Here is a 16,631-nt window from a genome sequence, read left to right on the forward strand (position 1 = left end):
GCTGTTCATGATTAATGTACTTAATGTACTTAATTAATTATTAATTAATAATTTTGGCAGACGTTGTGCTTTTTTTAATAAAGAGGGGGGAGCCATTTTCAAGATAGAACGATAGTTCTTTAACTGTTGCCTATGAAGCGACAATTACAGCATTTTTTCCCCAGTTGTCAAAATGTTGCATTTTACCTTTTCTTTAAGGAAGGACTTGCCATTGTAAGTTTCAGACCCCAATTAGTCCACCGGCATTCCTTAGGAAGGCCTGGTTTTCTTATACATCCGGATTTTGATTCGTTTTTTCTCCAACGTCAATAGACATTTCCTGAATGTGTCCTAGAGGCAGGCAGCGCAGAGGAGAAGATGGAAACCAGAACAATGACTAGCAACAACTACATGCCTGCTGGGCAAATGTTTTCCTTAAGAAAACTAAAACATCAGCTTCCCTCCCTTTGCTTTAGTAATTCCCCCAACTTTGCTATACATTGGGATTACCTGAGTTTTAAAATAATTTTATTTATTTTTTAACATTTATTTATTTATTTATTTGGCTGCGCCCGGTCTTAGTTGCGGCACGCGGGATCTTCCTCGAGGCATGTGGGATTTTTAGCTGCAGCATGAGGACTTCTTAGTTGTGGCATGCATGCGGGATCTGGTTCCCCTACCAGGGATCAAACGCGGGCTCCCTGCATTGGGAGCACGGAGTCGTACCCACTGGACCACCAGGGAAGTCCCTTAAAATAATTTTAAATAACACTGTTGCCAGGCTCTCACCCCCAGACATTCTGATGTACGGGAGTGTGACCTGGGCCACAGGGATTTTAAAAAGCTCCCCAGGCGATTCTAATGTCCACGAAGTTAGGGAACCCCTGGCCTAACTTCTTTTCTCAGGTTTCAGCTCAGTATTTCTTCCTTCGGGAAGCCTTCCTAATTCCCCCTCTCTGTCACCTCCACACACACCCATGACCCTGACCCAGTCGGGTGTCCCTGCAGCACCCTGGGCTCCTGCAGCACCTGGTACTTACTCTTTCATAATACTGGCCACCTCAATCAACGCTCTTCCTCAGGAATACTGGGAGATTCTGGAGGGCAAGACCGGTGTTCCACACACTCTTGAATCCCTGGCGCCTGGGGCATTGTGGGTTCTCTACTAGTTAAAGGAGTGATTTAATTTTCTACTTGGACATCTCCTTTTACTCATTCTGTACATGCCAATTTACTTTTTCTGGTGATAATGTCATTTTGTATTGCCCACTTAATCACACTTTCTCTAATTTTCATGGTAATTGGATAGGTGATAAAAATGAAGGATTTACATTATTTTATGTTTTATATATTTTATAAAATAGTTTAGGAAATAGTGCCAGCTGAAGCTATTTTAAAAATATGGTTTTTACAGAAAGAAGAATAAATTATTAGATTTGGTGGAGCATTATTTATGAAAATAATATATTCTTTTCATTTAGGTTTCTGTAAACTTAAAACCCAGTTCTTCTATTATTAAAAAAAAGTTTATATTTTATGAGAGGTGCTTTATAAGATTAGACAAGGGCAAATCAGGAAAAGTGTCTCTTTTTTGTTTGATTCATAGGGATTTAATGAAAGGGCGCGCGCACACGCACACACATTTCTCAAGTTGTACCACGCTTTATTTCCAAAATTCAGACAAAGGAACAGATCTGCAAACACAGGCCCCCTGTCACATCACGAAAGGGGTCAGATTACTAGGCTAGTCGACGACGGGGGCCTTCAGAACCACGGTAATTGTCTCCACGTTCCTAGCCCCTCATTTCTAGATTCTGCGACGACGTCCATAGACTTCTTAATGTCCCGCTTTGTAACCCCCGTCGGGCCGCGTGAATGGTGGGGAAGGTAACGTGACTGCAGAGCGCAGGGTCGGCGCCGGAGGGGCGCGGGCTTGGCCAGTGGGAAGGTTGGATGCGGAGCGGCGACATCACCCCACCGGCATCAGGCCATCGCCTCCATTCAGCGGCGGAATGTGGGCGGGCAGAGGATGCGCGGGCCCCTCGGCCTGCAGTTAACCCTGTGTGCGCCCGCGGCGGAGCATCACCCGGCGCGCGGAGCACCACCGGACGCACAAAACATCACCCGGGTCGCGGAGCACCGCGCGTTCCCGAGCATCGCGCGCAGTGCTTTGGCTTGCCAAATTCGTTTTCCTCTAAAATATACTCGTGTTCGTGGCTCTTTTAGTGCTGTCTTTTTTTTTTTTTTTCAATCTTACCATTTAATCACCATGGTTACATCCCTCAGGACCACATTTTCTCACTACAATTCAAATAATGTAGAAAACATTTTAAGGTAATCGTGGGGTCCGGGAAGCTTCCGTTGCACAGAGCCCACAGGAGAGAAGCCAGCAAGGCAATGGCTCTGTCTCTCTTACTCTCTTTCTCTGTAACTTTATTATATTCCTAAGTAGAGGCGTGATCAGTTTCCAGTTAGTTTTTCTTCAGACTTTCTATTTAGGAAATATTCATATCTACAGAAAAGTTGAAAATGTAATACAATAAGACAGATGAACATTCCTCTATGCTTCATCTACGTTCACCACTTGTTAGCATTTTGCAATTTAGCTTTATCATATATCTGCATAGAGAGATTTCTTTCTCCTGAATTACAAGTAAATTGCGCATCTCATATCAGTTTGCCCTGAAATAATTCACATGCAGGAACTAGGCATAAGGACGTTTTTCTTCATAAACACAATACTGTTATCACACCTCGGATAATTAACTCTGCTTAAATATCATTTAAAATATAGGTCATACTTAAATGTTCTCAGTTTTTCCCAAAATGCCTTTTAACTAGATTTTTTTAAAAAAATCCAGAATCCAATAAAGTTTCATGCATTGCATCTAGTTATGTTTTTTCTTTTTATAGTAATTTTGTTATATATTATTATTGTTGTTGTTATTTTCAGCCTCCCTGGCACATTTCTGGAGTTTAAATTTGTGCACTGTGCCCTACAGTGCAATATGGATCTTGAATATAGTTCCCTGTGTTATACAGTAGGACCTTGTTGTTTATCCATATTACACTTTATTTTTTAATCCCTTAGATCACTGAGAATGAGTACTAGTCAAGATTGTAATAGAAAGTATCCAAATGGAACTCATAGCAGAAAAAAAGCTGAAGGAAAAAAGGAAACAACATTTTCAGAGTGATCTGTTTATTTTCTAAACCCTAAACTGTAGGACATGACCATATAAAATGTGCAAATACGACATTAGAAATTCTTTAATGAATATTTAACTACTTTTCAAACAATGAAATCCGCCTAGAAAATTACTCTCATCAAATCTACAGCTCGAATAAGTAGATGAAGGTCTCTGTGCCTCCAAAGTCTTTACTAAATGGAGAAGTAATGACTAATCAAAGCAGTGAAAAATTTAAAAGAATTATTCCTTTTAAATCAAAACTTCAAATGCTACTCTGGACTATTAGCTGATAAAGAAAATTACATTTAAAATATAGGCCATGAAAGCAGCAAACTAGATGAAAAAGAGGAGACCTCTGGAACGATTTTGGGGGGTAAGGATCCTGGAAAATGGCCCTCAAATCCTTCCAGCATGAGGATGTTCCTAGCACCACCCCCCAAAAAAAGGTTAAGTTCAAGTAAATGATTATCCAAGTTTAATATTCCATTGTACATAAAAATTTCTTCAGATGGAGAAACTTGACTTTTAAATTCTAAGCACAAATGCGAAGTATTCTGTAGCTCCTCTTACATGTTTCACAATTATGTCATAATTAGCTTTGACCAATGGAGGGACTTGTGAAAGGACACATTTAGATTCTCTATTAGAAGAACATGACTGTCACTTGTGCATTAAAAAAACAGACACACACAGACATGCAAACCCTAGAACTGAAAAAAAAAAAGCTGAATAAACAGCAATTAATAGTATATCAATAGCTGATTCACTTTGTTATACAGCAGAAACTAACACAACATTGTAAAGCAATTATACTCCAATAAAGATGTTAAAAAAATATTATTTCACAAGGACAACTAAACACCAATATAAAACATCCACATAATAGTCATAAAATAATAATACATGTCCAGTATTCAGCTAGACATGATATTTTTCATGGCACTAACAGCACAATATTTACAGAAAATAACAGCAAATTTCTGGATTTGATTAAAATGATTTCAAAAGTTATAGCCAGAACAGTCTGAACTAATGTTTCATTAGTTTCACACCTGTTGTAAAAAGCACAGGTTTTCACTCAAGTAAAGAATTGAAGAAATGGAAAAAAAAAAAAAAGTCAACTGTAGGTATTGATTTAAAAGGTTGTTGGGGACTTCCCTGGCTGTCCAGTGGTTAAGACTCCATGCTTCCACTGCAGGGTGGACGCAGGTTCAATCCCAGGTCAGGGAACTAAGATCCACCCCCCCCCACCTCACCCCCTGCATGCCGCTCCAAGAGGACTAAATAAATAAATAAAATAGGCCTATACCATCTTGGTTAAGGGAAAGATGTGCAAACCAGAATTTTGGACAAAAATCTAGAAGCATTCTTGGTGTTCTACACCAGCACTGTCCAATAGAAATATAATGCCAGTCACATACATGATTTTTTTTTTTAATTTAAGTTTTTTTTTGGCCTCACCATGTGGCATGCAGGATCTTAGTTCCCCAACTGGGATCGAACCCGTGCCCCCTGCAGTGGAAGCATAGAGTCTTAACTACTGGACCACTAGGGAAGTCCCTGGTGATTTTAAATTTCCAAGTAGTTACATGAAAAAAAAAAACATAAAAAGAAACAGGTAAAATTAATTTTAATAATTTACTTTCTTCAACCTAATATCTCTAAAATATCACTTCCACATGCAAGCAATATTATAAAATTTTTTCATGAAACATCTTACATTTTTGTGTTGTAGGGGGAGGGGTACCAAGCTTTTGAGACCCAGTATGTATTTTATACTCACAGCTCATCTCAATTCAGACTAGCCACATTTCAAATGCTCAGAACCTCATGTGTGTAATAGCTGCTATATTGGGCAGTGCAGTGCATAGTTTGACTTTATTTCAGGAGACAGGGTCTCAACTGTGCTAGTAGCAATGTCATTCTTTGGAACAATTCAAAGATTATATGCTCTATTTTCTGGATCTGCCCAGAGATGTCACATCTTGATGAAGTACATATTAAAATTGCCCTTTCTGACACACAATGTGAGATCCTATGAAATGGTGCTAAAGCAATTGGACTTAAGCTAGATAAGACAGAACATGTGTGAGATGAGTTAAGTGAAACAGATCTTCAAATGAAGAGCAAATTGTAGTTGGTGATAGAAAATGAAATTAATTTAAAATGTGCTCTCTCCGTATTTATTTTTTGGTATATCCCTTGCTATTAATAAGGTTATCAAAAGCTTATAAGAACAACATATAGATTCAAGGTTGCCTATTTCACTTTTCAAAAAATTAACAATACTTTTTTAATTTTAGTGAAAATTGGTTATTTAAATTGAATGAAACCGCATGTGACATATGAACAAAAGTGACATTCTAATAAAACATAAGGAAATCAAAAGGAAAAGAATGTTTGCATGACTTTGAAGGAAAAGATTTATTCATAACTGATTCTAAACTAATTTCAATGGAGCCTATTTTCTGGCCTTTGTAGAGCAAGGTATCCTGTCAACTGAAGAGAAATTTGAACAAATTGGAAACTTTGAATTTAATATTGAATGGTTCTAGATATTGCTTTAAGAGATGAAACATTGAAGTATAAGTGATAGCAATTTATAGGATTAAATTAAAATGTTTTACAAATACATTAAATATTTTATGCTATTTTCTGTAATAATGTTAATTATCATTTGCAATTCCAACACAGTGCTTGAATGTGATTTATAAAATTTCGGGTTCATTTCTTTTTTTTTTTTTTTTTTTACATCTTTATTGGAGTATAATTGCTTTACAATGGTGTGTTAGTTTCTGCTTTATAACAAAGTGAATCAGTTATACATATGTTCCCATATCTCTTCCCTCTTGCATCTCCCTCCCTCCCACCCTCCCTATCCCACCCCTCTAGGTGGTCACAAAGCACCAAGCTGATCTCCCTGTGCTATGCGGCTGCTTCCCACTAGCTATCCGGTTCATTTCTGAATCTAAGAAATTCATTGACAAATTCAGTTGCTACTGCCTCAGCGGAATGAAGTTTCTCAAAATCGAAATTAATAAAAAGCCACCTAAGAACTAAGATGACTCAAAAATTATTACATAATTTGGCATTTCTGGCACAAATCTTGCCGTTATAATGCAGACAGCATAATTAGCAATTTTGCTGAAATGAAGACGAAAAATTACAATATAATAACTTGTGAATTATATAGGTCACTATTACTCATCCATCATTCCCCGGCCCATCAAGAGGACCCCAGACATGCACCATGATCATTAAATTTCATTGTCTTTGACATTTTACCAACTTTCAATTGTATAAAAATTATAGTTTTGATACGTATATATTTAAAATTCTGTTGTTCAAAGGTATAGCCAAGATAGGAGGATAGACTATATTTATTAGCTTGAGTTACGATTATTTAATATTTAGACATACTGTATGTGGACTTCCCTCCATTGGAACTCTTGCCCCAGGCCCTGCAAATGTTGGAGGAGGGCCTAAAGAGGGAAATGCTACTTGGAGTGATGTCTCTGCCTCAATAATCGTAGTATTCCCACCCCTATTTCTACAGCTCTGAGAATCAATCCCTTACTCCCAGGGGGTCCCCTGGTACATTCCCAGAGAGACTGTAGGGGGACAGACATTCTTTCAATGTGCTCCTGGGTTTAGTGCAACCCACCTCTCCCTGGGGACCTGGCACACTTTCCTGGGGGTTAGGTGGGAAGTCAGTTTGAGCAACACCATGTAGTGCAGCGTGCCTTTGATCCCCACCAGCTGTTCCGCCTGGGAGGTTAATAAGCAGCCATTATTCCCCAACACATGCGGGGTTCAGACTTTGGAACAGGCCACCAACAGAAGTTCACAAGCTCATTAACCCTTCTCACTCTTAGATCTGAGCTCTCACTTTCAATATTTAACAAGGACCAGGAAGTCTATGAATTTCAATTAGGATCTAGTGGCAAACTTTGAGATAAACAACAGAATGGTAAACAAAGGGACTTTTATGTTATTGATATAGAATTTTGTGAAACTGCATTCGTTACCAAAATAACACACCAGTCATGTCTAAAGGGTTTTCTAAGTTATTTTAACGCAAATGAAACTTCATGACTATTAAAAGAGAAGGCCTCCTCTACTATTTTGAACCAATTTACCATTAAACAGTAGCCAAATTTCGAGGCTGCAGTCAAAGGGGCTCAGTCGAGGCCCCTTCTGGCCCATCCCCTCTTACATCCTACCAGCTGGTCCCATGAGGCTAATTATCCCTCCTGCAAATAACTTCAGCTCTCCAGCCTTCAATCTGCCCCCAGCCTTCCTAAGGCAGCCCACCTGCTTTTAGGCATACGTGCTGTCCTCTTACACTGAGGTCCTCCTTCTTTCTCGGTGACTCAAAGTTTTTATAACAGTGTAGGTGCCAGCCATTCACAGTTACTCAAAGTGATTTCACCCTCCAGATTTTCCTGAGGGTTTATGTTGTGGATTTTAACAGGGCTTTGCAGGAACATCCAAACCCATCTGAGAAGCTGGTTGCATACCCACATGGTGGAGGCTGCTGGTATGAGCTAAGGAATGAAAGATGTGACTGTCCTAATCAACTTCTTTCCTCTGGGCACACTGCAGGCAGTAAGTTTTCAAAATACTCCAATCCTCTGTGTGTGTGTGCGTGTGTGTATGGTGTGTGTGTGTGTTCTGTTGTGTAGTGTGTTCTTTTGCTTTGCTTTTTTAAATTTAATCGAGAGCCCTCCCAAGCCTTAAGTAATAATAGGAAGGGAGAAAAGAGAGAAGGTAAAGAGCTGCCTCTAAATGCTGGCAAACATTTCACCCTGTGGCACTCCCAAGGAATACTAACACATGATTAAACATAAACTGTGACATCTCACCCTCCTGGGGATCCCACACTGGCCATCTTCCCTTCGCCTCTCTCCCCACATCTTAAAATCAATGCATAAGGGCCCTCTCCCTGTCTCGATTTGGAGAAGAATCGTCCTCATTGTGATCGTTATGCATGGGAACAAAAGAACATATGGATCAAAGGTTTAGGGTCCTCAGCCCCACCACGATCACATGACCACCCAGCTCAGAGGCGGCAACAGTCAACTGAAGTGCTGGTTGGAAGCTTCTGGCCTTCTATGGAGAGTCCCTGTGGTTACCTAGAAACAGTCTACTCACATCATTTACATTGTTTTGCACTGTGCTGCCAGCAGTCCTTTGGGAGATTCTATATTTAACCATTTCAAATTGTACCCTTAACCTTAATGAAAGCATCCTTTTTTTCTCTCTCTCTGAAACATACAACCCTGCACCCCTCCAGTCCCCAAATTCGTTTTGGTTTTCCTTTGGAATTTTAGAATCAGTTTGCCCAATTCTCACACCAAAAAATCCTTTTGGTAGTCTGTTGTTATCATGTTTAAATGTATAGATTATTTACAGATTGACATTTTTAAATGTTAAGACTTCTTTAATTATAATCATAATCATAATCCACATATGTTTTCATTTACTCAAGTCTTTCTGTTCTGCCCTCAGAAGTATTTCTGTGTTCTTCGCATAGCTCTTGTATATTTTTTATTGAATTTATTCTTAGGTATTTTACCTTGGATTGCTATTATTAATGGCACCTTACATTATCTTTTTCTAACTGCTGTTGTCTGTATATAATGACCGCCTAATAATTTTAATAGGGCTGAAGCAGCTGTCTTGCTTTACAAAAGTGAAAGGAGGGCTTTGGTCTGCCTTTATACCTGCTTTTAAAAATTGAAATGGGGAAGAGTTTGAATGTGGTGAGCCAGAGGTCACAGGAGGGACAAACTTGGGGTAAGTTCATCAAAGCTCTGCAGCTGTAAGCATCGGGCAGGAAGTAAGGAGAGAGGCTCTTTGAAGTTGTAAGAAAGCCATGGAGCTGGGAGGGCAGCTGTGGTCCCCAAGCCTCCAAGACCAGAAACATTCTCATATCCTTTCAAGTCCTTGTCACCGAAGGACATCACACATACCCTCTTGCTTACGCGTCAGGGATGCGAGCACTGTATTTTGTTCTCCTCATCAGATAATTCTCCCTTCTACAACTACACATTTCTTGCTTATTTCTTTTTATGTGGCTCCCAGCTGAGATGGAGAGTTTCTGATCACCATTTTGTGTAAGTGCCCTGTAAGACTGAATCCCTTTGGGGAATTCCCTGGCAGTCCACTGCAGGGGGGCCAAGTTCGATCCCTGGTCAGGGAATTAAGAGCCCTCAAACCTTGCATTCCTATCTTTAGGGGGTGGTCTCAAGCTACTCTGAGCTTCCTTTCCTTGGCCAAGATGGACTTTATCTAATGGTCAATGTTACTCAGAATGTGATTCATAAACGTGGCATGAAACTATGGTCAATCTGAATGTTTTGCCAATTGTGTGAAGGATGTACAGAATAGGTAAAAAGATAGTTTACATTTTCTAGGGGCTGATCAAGGAGGAAAAAGTTCAGGACATGTTCAGTATCTGTAAGATTGTTGCATTTACCATTATTTTAAAGGAGAGGAGGTGAGAAAAACAGAAGGTCAGCCAAAAACCCTTATATCTGGTGGTGGCTTAAATGTCTCATGGGTTCATCCCTGTAATATAAATGAATAAAGTCAATTTATAAGACGTGCAGCAGCAGTGGAAAAACTCAAGAAAATATATCTAATCTAAAGAGGTCAGCCAATATTCAGCATCAGCCAGTTGTTGCAATGTGGAAAGATGTGTCCAATGTCATTAGATCTAATTTTACAAGAGAATTCAGAAATCTGGCTTTTTATATGAAATTATCTAATTTTTAAATGCTAGCAACAAATCCCAATTGGGAGGGAGGGAGGAAGGGTGGAAAAATGAGAGAACTGCATGCCGGCCAAACAGAGTAATGATAGGACCCAGGGTTTGTCAGTTTGTGATTTTTCCCTTATGCAGACTTGTTCTTGTCTTTCCCCAACAATTATAAATGTTTTTAGGAACTAACTTCAAGGTATAGTCAGAACTAGATCAAATGCAGTCAAAATTTCGTTGTCCTGCCAGTTCTTTAAATCTAGCCATACAGTTTTTATTGAGCACCTAACACATGCAAAGTCTATCATTTCATCTTATTTAAAATGAAATATGTTGTAATGAGGTGGATAGACCTAGAGTCTGTCATACAGAGTGAAGTAAGTCAGAAAGAGAAAGACAAATACCGTATGCTAGCACATATATATGGAATTTAAGAAAAAAAATGTCATGAAGAACCTAGGGGTAAAACAGGAATAAAGACACAGACCTACTTGAGAATGGACTTGAGGATATGGGGAGGGGGAAGGGTAAGCTGTGACAAAGTGAGAGAGAGGCATGGACATATATACACTACCAAACGTAAGGTAGATAGATAGTGGGAAGCAGCCTCATAGCACAGGGAGATAGATCAGCTTGGTGCTTTGTGACCGCCTGGAGGGGTGGGATAGGGAGGGTGGGAGGGAGGGAGACGCAAGAGGGAAGGGATATGGGAACAGATGTATATGTATGACTGATTCACTTTGTTATAAAGCAGAAACTAATTAAAAAAATAAAATATGTTAACAATTAATTACATGAAACAGAGATATGACTTCCATAATGGTCCAAATGACTCTGAGATATGTACTTACATTTTAGCTTTTTAAAAAAATACGATCAAATACAAAGAGAATTGTTTTTTAAAACCTACTGGAGCACTCAACTTCTATAATTCACTTCTGAATTTGGAAGGTTAATAGGAAAGTTTCAGAACACTAGGCATCACTGTTTAAAAGCAGCACTTCTAAAAGAATTCAAAGGCAATCATCCTGAAAACCTTTTCACTGGAGTCAGTTTTGAGCTCTGAATGGCTTCGATCCCTATAGCGATCGTCTATGACAGGAGAGAGCACCCAAGTTCATACTAATTCCTAAAGAGAAAAAAAAATTGGTAACCTTGTCAGCTGAGTAGGTGAGATGACACTGAAAATTCAACCTGGCTCAGGTTATCAGTTGCTCATGAGTATATTTTAATAGAAATGTGTTAAACAGTGTACATTGTATCCTGCTTCCCACACGAGAGTCACATCATCTTAGTCAGTTTTTCCCACTTATTTTTTCAGCCTCTCTGTACCCGTCTCTCTCCCCAGTCTACAGTTTTTGCACATTTAGGGTATGCCTACTTCTGTTTCCACTAGTTCTTCTGCTCTTAATCAGGGTCGACTCAATAATTTTTAACTTCCCTGCTGTCTCAGAGACTCTCCATAGCCTTTATACTCTCATCCCAAGCCCCACCTCCACCCCCCAGACCCATTCTAGAACCTGTACTCTTCCCCACTCTCTATCCAGTATCTCGTGGCCGAGGATGCCCTTAGCTTCCCCTCCCGGGCTGCGCACAGATCCCCTCCCTCCCTCTCCCCTCTCCTCCCCAGGCCCGCACCCTCAGCCATTCCAGAAATTGACAAAGAAGTTGCAGAGGGAATGCCACTTCTCAGCACAGTAGGTCTCCGTGAGCTTCGCGTTCTCTTCCAGCTCGTGGGGATCGGGCCGGGTCCCCAGAGATCGCTCCTCGTCTGGGTTCCAGGCAGCCTTTCTCTTGCCTCCTTTGGTCTTCTTCTCAGAGGGCTTCCCTTTGGGCGGTGCGTTCGGGGGAGGCGGGGCCCCTGCGGTGGGGCCGCGCGCGGTCTCTCGGGGCTGCCCCCGGCTCCTGGCCCGGAGCTTGGGATCCCGGGGAAAGTCCGCCCCAATAGGGCTGACGAACGGGGATGCATGGGGCACCAGGCGCAGCTCCGCGCCCTGGCCCTTCTTGCCCGCGCACAGGCGGGCCTTGAGCGGCGCGGGGTCGTGGCAGGGCCGCCGCTTCCTGCGCAGCCCACCCAGCACCTGCTTCCAGTAGTGCGAGCGGCTGGCGGCGTAGACCGGGCAGCGCCCCGGCTCCCCGCGGTAGGCACACTGGTGGCGCGCCCCGTCCGGGCCCTGGCAGCGCAGCGCCAGCTCGCTGCCCGCCGCGGGCCCTGGGGCGGGCGGCAGGAGCTGCCAGCTGCACGCGTGCCGCTCGGGGCTAACGAAGCGACCGGAGGAGCCGCCCGCGGGGCCCGGGGCCGACTCGACCGCGCTGCCAGCCGCCCCCTGGTTTCTCCCGGCGCCCTCGAGAAGGCAGCCACCCAGCAGCAGCAGCAACGAGAGAGACGCTCGCAGCCTAAGAGGACTCATGGCTCGTGGTGTCTGCACTCAGGTCGGCTTTCCAGGGACCCCTGAGCGCTTCAGTGGTAGCAGGGCCAGGAGAGCAGCATCCCTTGGACCTGGGGACAGAGGCAGAGACGGCTACTAACTGAGTCGGGCGCAGCCCTTGGCCCAAGCACAGGCACCTGCCAATCCCCCTCCCCAGACTTTCTGGGCGTCGGTTTTCAGTGGGCAGCAGCAGCTTGCGAGTGGCCCCTCTGAAGAGGTTTCCTGGGAAAAAGCCAATTACTGTCTAATCTTTTTGAAACTATTTGCGCATTGAGGTTTTTCTCCCCATTGCAAATATGATAGCAAAGCGATGCCTGATAATTACCACCTCCACCCCTTCCTCCACCCCCTCCCTTCTGCACCCCCCAGTAAATTATCTACAATGTCATTTCAGATTATTCTTTGGAAAAACGCACTTTTACTGCACTTTGAACTTACCGAGTTCTGGGCGAGGTGGCGGAGCCTTGTTAAGGTAGAAGGAATGACTGCAAGGATTAGTCTGTTTTAGCCGGCTCCCAGTGAATGAACGTGCTATCAATGGAACAGAACGGGCCTCCACGACTATGCCCCTCCCAGACTTCTCTCTCTCTGCCTGGGAGACTTCCCACCACCGTGACACACACACACACACACACACACACACACACACACACACACGGACACACAGACACACAGATGTATGATACAAGTGGCAATGTAACATGAAATATAAATCTTTTTTGCTTCCAGTGTTTAAAATAATCACGCGAATTTTAACAAATCATTCTTTTCTTTCCTTTTACATATTTTTACTTGAATTTTATTTATTTATCTTAATTGAATTATAGTTGATTTACATATTGTGTTAGTTTTAGGTGTACAGCAAAGTAACTCAGTTATACATATATATGTATATATCTATATTCCTTTTTAAAAGATTCTTTTCCATTATAGTTTATTACAAGATACTGAATATAGTTCCCTGTGCTCCACAGTAAATCTTTGTGTATCTATTTTATGTATGGTAGTGTGCATCTGTTAATCCCATACTCCTAATTTATCCCTCCCCCCCAAAACCACTTGTTTTCAATGCTCTTTTAAAAATAGGCATTCATAACTAAATTTGCAGTAATAGAAAAAAAAAAGCTTGAATAGTGCTTCCTTCACCTACTTTTTATTGAGATATAGTTCATATACCATACAATTCACCCATTTAAAGTGTAAAATTCAATGGTTTTTAATATATTCACACATGCGTGCAACTATCACGACAGTTAATCTTAGAACACTTTCATCACCACAAAAAGCAACTCTGTACCCTTTAGGTACTACACCCCCTCTCCTTTTACATATTTAATCATGTGAAGATAAAAGTTAAACAGAAAGATCTAAGTTTTAAGAGTTAAATAAAATGAAATGAAACAAAACAACTGTCAATATCCTTAACTGGGCGCAATTTACACTCTATTTTTTTTTTTTTTTTTTTTTTTTTTTTGCGTTACGCGGGCCCCTCACTGCTGTGGCCTCTCCCGTTGCGGAGCACAGGCTCCGGACGCGCAGGCTCAGCGGCCGGCCATGGCTCACGGGCCCAGACGCTCCGCGGCATGTGGGATCTTCCCAGACCAGGGCACGAACCCGTGTCCCCTGCATCGGCAGGCGGACTCTCAACCACTGCGCCACCAGGGAAGCCCTCTATTTTTTATATCATTCTGAGTTCTATATTTTCACCCACGATTTCTGATAGTTTTTCTCATCCTAATAATCTTAATCCTAATAACTGTTACTACTAATAAAAATGTAATATCCTCATTTATTGATGCATTATAATGTCCAGCATTTCATCCAGCGGTGAGCATTTGGTCTTTTGATTGCTTTTAGGTATTATAACTCAATTACAAACTTCTTACAAAAATTAGAAGTTTAAAAAATTATTTTGGGGCTTCCCTGGTGGCGCAGTGGTTGAGAGTCTGCCTGCCGATGCAGGGGACACGGGTTCGTGCCCCGGTCCGGGAGGATCCCACATGCTGTGGAGCGGCTGGGCCTGTGAGCCATGGCCGCTGAGCCTGCGAGTCCGGAGCCTGTGCTCCCCAACGGGAGAGGCCACAGCGGTGAGAGGCCTGCGTATCGCAAAAAAAAAAAAAAAAAAAAAAAAAATTGATTATAGTGTAATATTACCAATTCAAATGGTTAATCTTTAAGAATTAATGTGTTCTTGGGCTTCCCTGGTGGCGCAGTGGTTGAGAGTCCGCCTGCCGATGCAGGGGACACGGATTCGTGCCCCGGTCTGGGAAGATCCCACATACCGCGGAGCGGCTGGGCCCGTCAGCCATGGCTGCTGGGCCTGCGCGTCCAGAGCCTGTGCTCCGCAACGGGAGAGGCCACAGCAGTGAGAAGCCCACGTAATGCAAAAAAAAAAAAAAAAAAAAAAAAAAGAATTAATGTGTTCTTGAATCTTAAGAATTTTACAGGTAAACAAAGCAATTTTTCTTTTACACTTTAGGATATTCCATTATCTTTTAAAAACTGTTCTCTCTTTTTTATTTCAAGAGTTTATACCTCTGACTATAATTGTTTAATAAAAGTATTTTCCTAAAATACTCCCTCAGGACATCAAGAAGTCTCATTATATTTCCTAATGTCTTCTTGTGGGCAGTATTTTCTATTACTGAACTCCCATTGGTATTGTATTTTAACAGTTACAATTTGATTACTACTATAAAAACCAAAATATTTTAGAATTAGAATGTACTTAAATATGTTTTAGCACAGAGTAAATATACGGTAGTGTATATTGACCTAAGAAAGGATGTTTCTACCACTCTGGTGAAATCAGAGCGATTAAAGGACTTACCCAATGTCACACATCATTTAGTGGTAAAGCCACCTGACTTTCAATGATCAGTGATCTTTACATTTCAGCTTTGTGTTTCACTATCACTTACAAAGTTAGTTATATCTTAATTACACCAACTCAATTTATACTGAAAAACAATTAGTACCAATGAAGTTAATAAATATTAACATAAATTTCATGAACAGAGTAGCTTATTAATACATTTCACAGGTGGAAACCTTCTCTTTCCCAGAAAACCGTCTTTGTATGAGCAAAGCACTAAATACAGGCTTTTATCTGATGCTCTGGAATTACTTATAGTTATTGGCTACTGAACCAAACTGGAATCGTTTTTCAGCTAAAGAGTGACATCTTGTGACATTTTTCACTAATTACAGTGAAAAAGTTCGCTACCGGAAAGTCATAATTATTAAAGGAGACATTCGAGACCATGCTTTCTGTCAAAAACATTGCCCCCAGAACAAACATAAGGGCACACAGATGTGCTATGCCCATGTCAGAAAGGGGTAACGTCTTACTAGAAGTTACTTTTTTTTTTTTTTTTTTTTTTATAAATTTATTTTACTTATTTATTTATTGGCTGTGTCAGGTCTTGGTTGCTGCGCGCGGGCTTCGTCACGGTGTGTGGGCTTCTCATTGCGGTGGCTTCTCGTTGCGGAGCATGGGCTCTAGGCGTGCGGCCTCAGTAGTTGTGGCTCGCGGGCTCCAGAGCGCAGGCTTAGCAGCTGTGGCGCACGGGCTTAGCCGCTCCGCGGCATGTGGGATCCTCCCAGACCAGGGCCCGAACCCGTGTCCCCTGCATCGTCAGGCGGACTCCCAACCACTGCGCCACCAGGGAAGCCCTAGAAGTTACTTTTTATAAGTTGTGGTTAAATACACATAAGTTGTACCATTTTTTTTTGTTTTTTAAATTAACTTTTATTGGAGTATAGTTGATTTACAATGTTGTGTTAGTTTCTGCTGTACAGCAAATTGAATCAGCTATACGTATACACATATCCTCTCTTTTTTGGATTTCCTTCCCATTTAGGTCACAACAGAGCACTGAGTAGAGTTCCCTGGGCTATACAGTAAGTTCTCATTAGTTATCTATTTTATACATAGTATCAGTAATATATAGATTTCAATCCCAATCTCCCAATTCATCCCACCCCCAAATTTACCATTTTAACAATTTTAGGTGTACAATTCAGTGACATTAAGTACATTCACACGTGGCTGTGCAACCATCTACACCATCCAGCTCCAGAACGTTTTTCTTCTTCCAAAACTGAAACTCTGTACCCATTAAACAATAACTCCTCATTCCTCCCTTCCTCCACCCCCTGGCAACCACCATTCTACTTTTTGTCTCCCTGAATGGACTACTCTGGATACCTCATATAAGTGGAATCATACATTATTTGTCCTTTTGTGACTAGCTTATTTCACTTAGT

The 16,631-nt window shown here is 41.5% G+C and overlaps 1 protein-coding gene across 1 annotated transcript; it reads right to left on the reverse strand.

Moving 5' to 3' along the window:
- Window positions 1-11,573: 11,573 nt before the first annotated feature.
- Window positions 11,574-12,350, reverse strand: FGFBP3 (fibroblast growth factor binding protein 3; the record flags this gene model as incomplete). The annotated part of the gene is made up of 1 exon (XM_079705811.1): window positions 11,574-12,350. Exon 1 carries the CDS (start codon window positions 12,342-12,344, stop codon window positions 11,574-11,576), a length of 771 nt encoding a protein of 256 aa, XP_079561937.1. The 5' UTR covers window positions 12,345-12,350.
- Between the last annotated feature and the right edge of the window lie 4,281 nt (window positions 12,351-16,631).

Source organism: Hyperoodon ampullatus (genome assembly GCF_949752795.1).
Source record: "Hyperoodon ampullatus genome assembly, chromosome: 1".
In the NCBI taxonomy this organism is placed as follows: Eukaryota; Metazoa; Chordata; class Mammalia; order Artiodactyla; family Ziphiidae; genus Hyperoodon; species Hyperoodon ampullatus.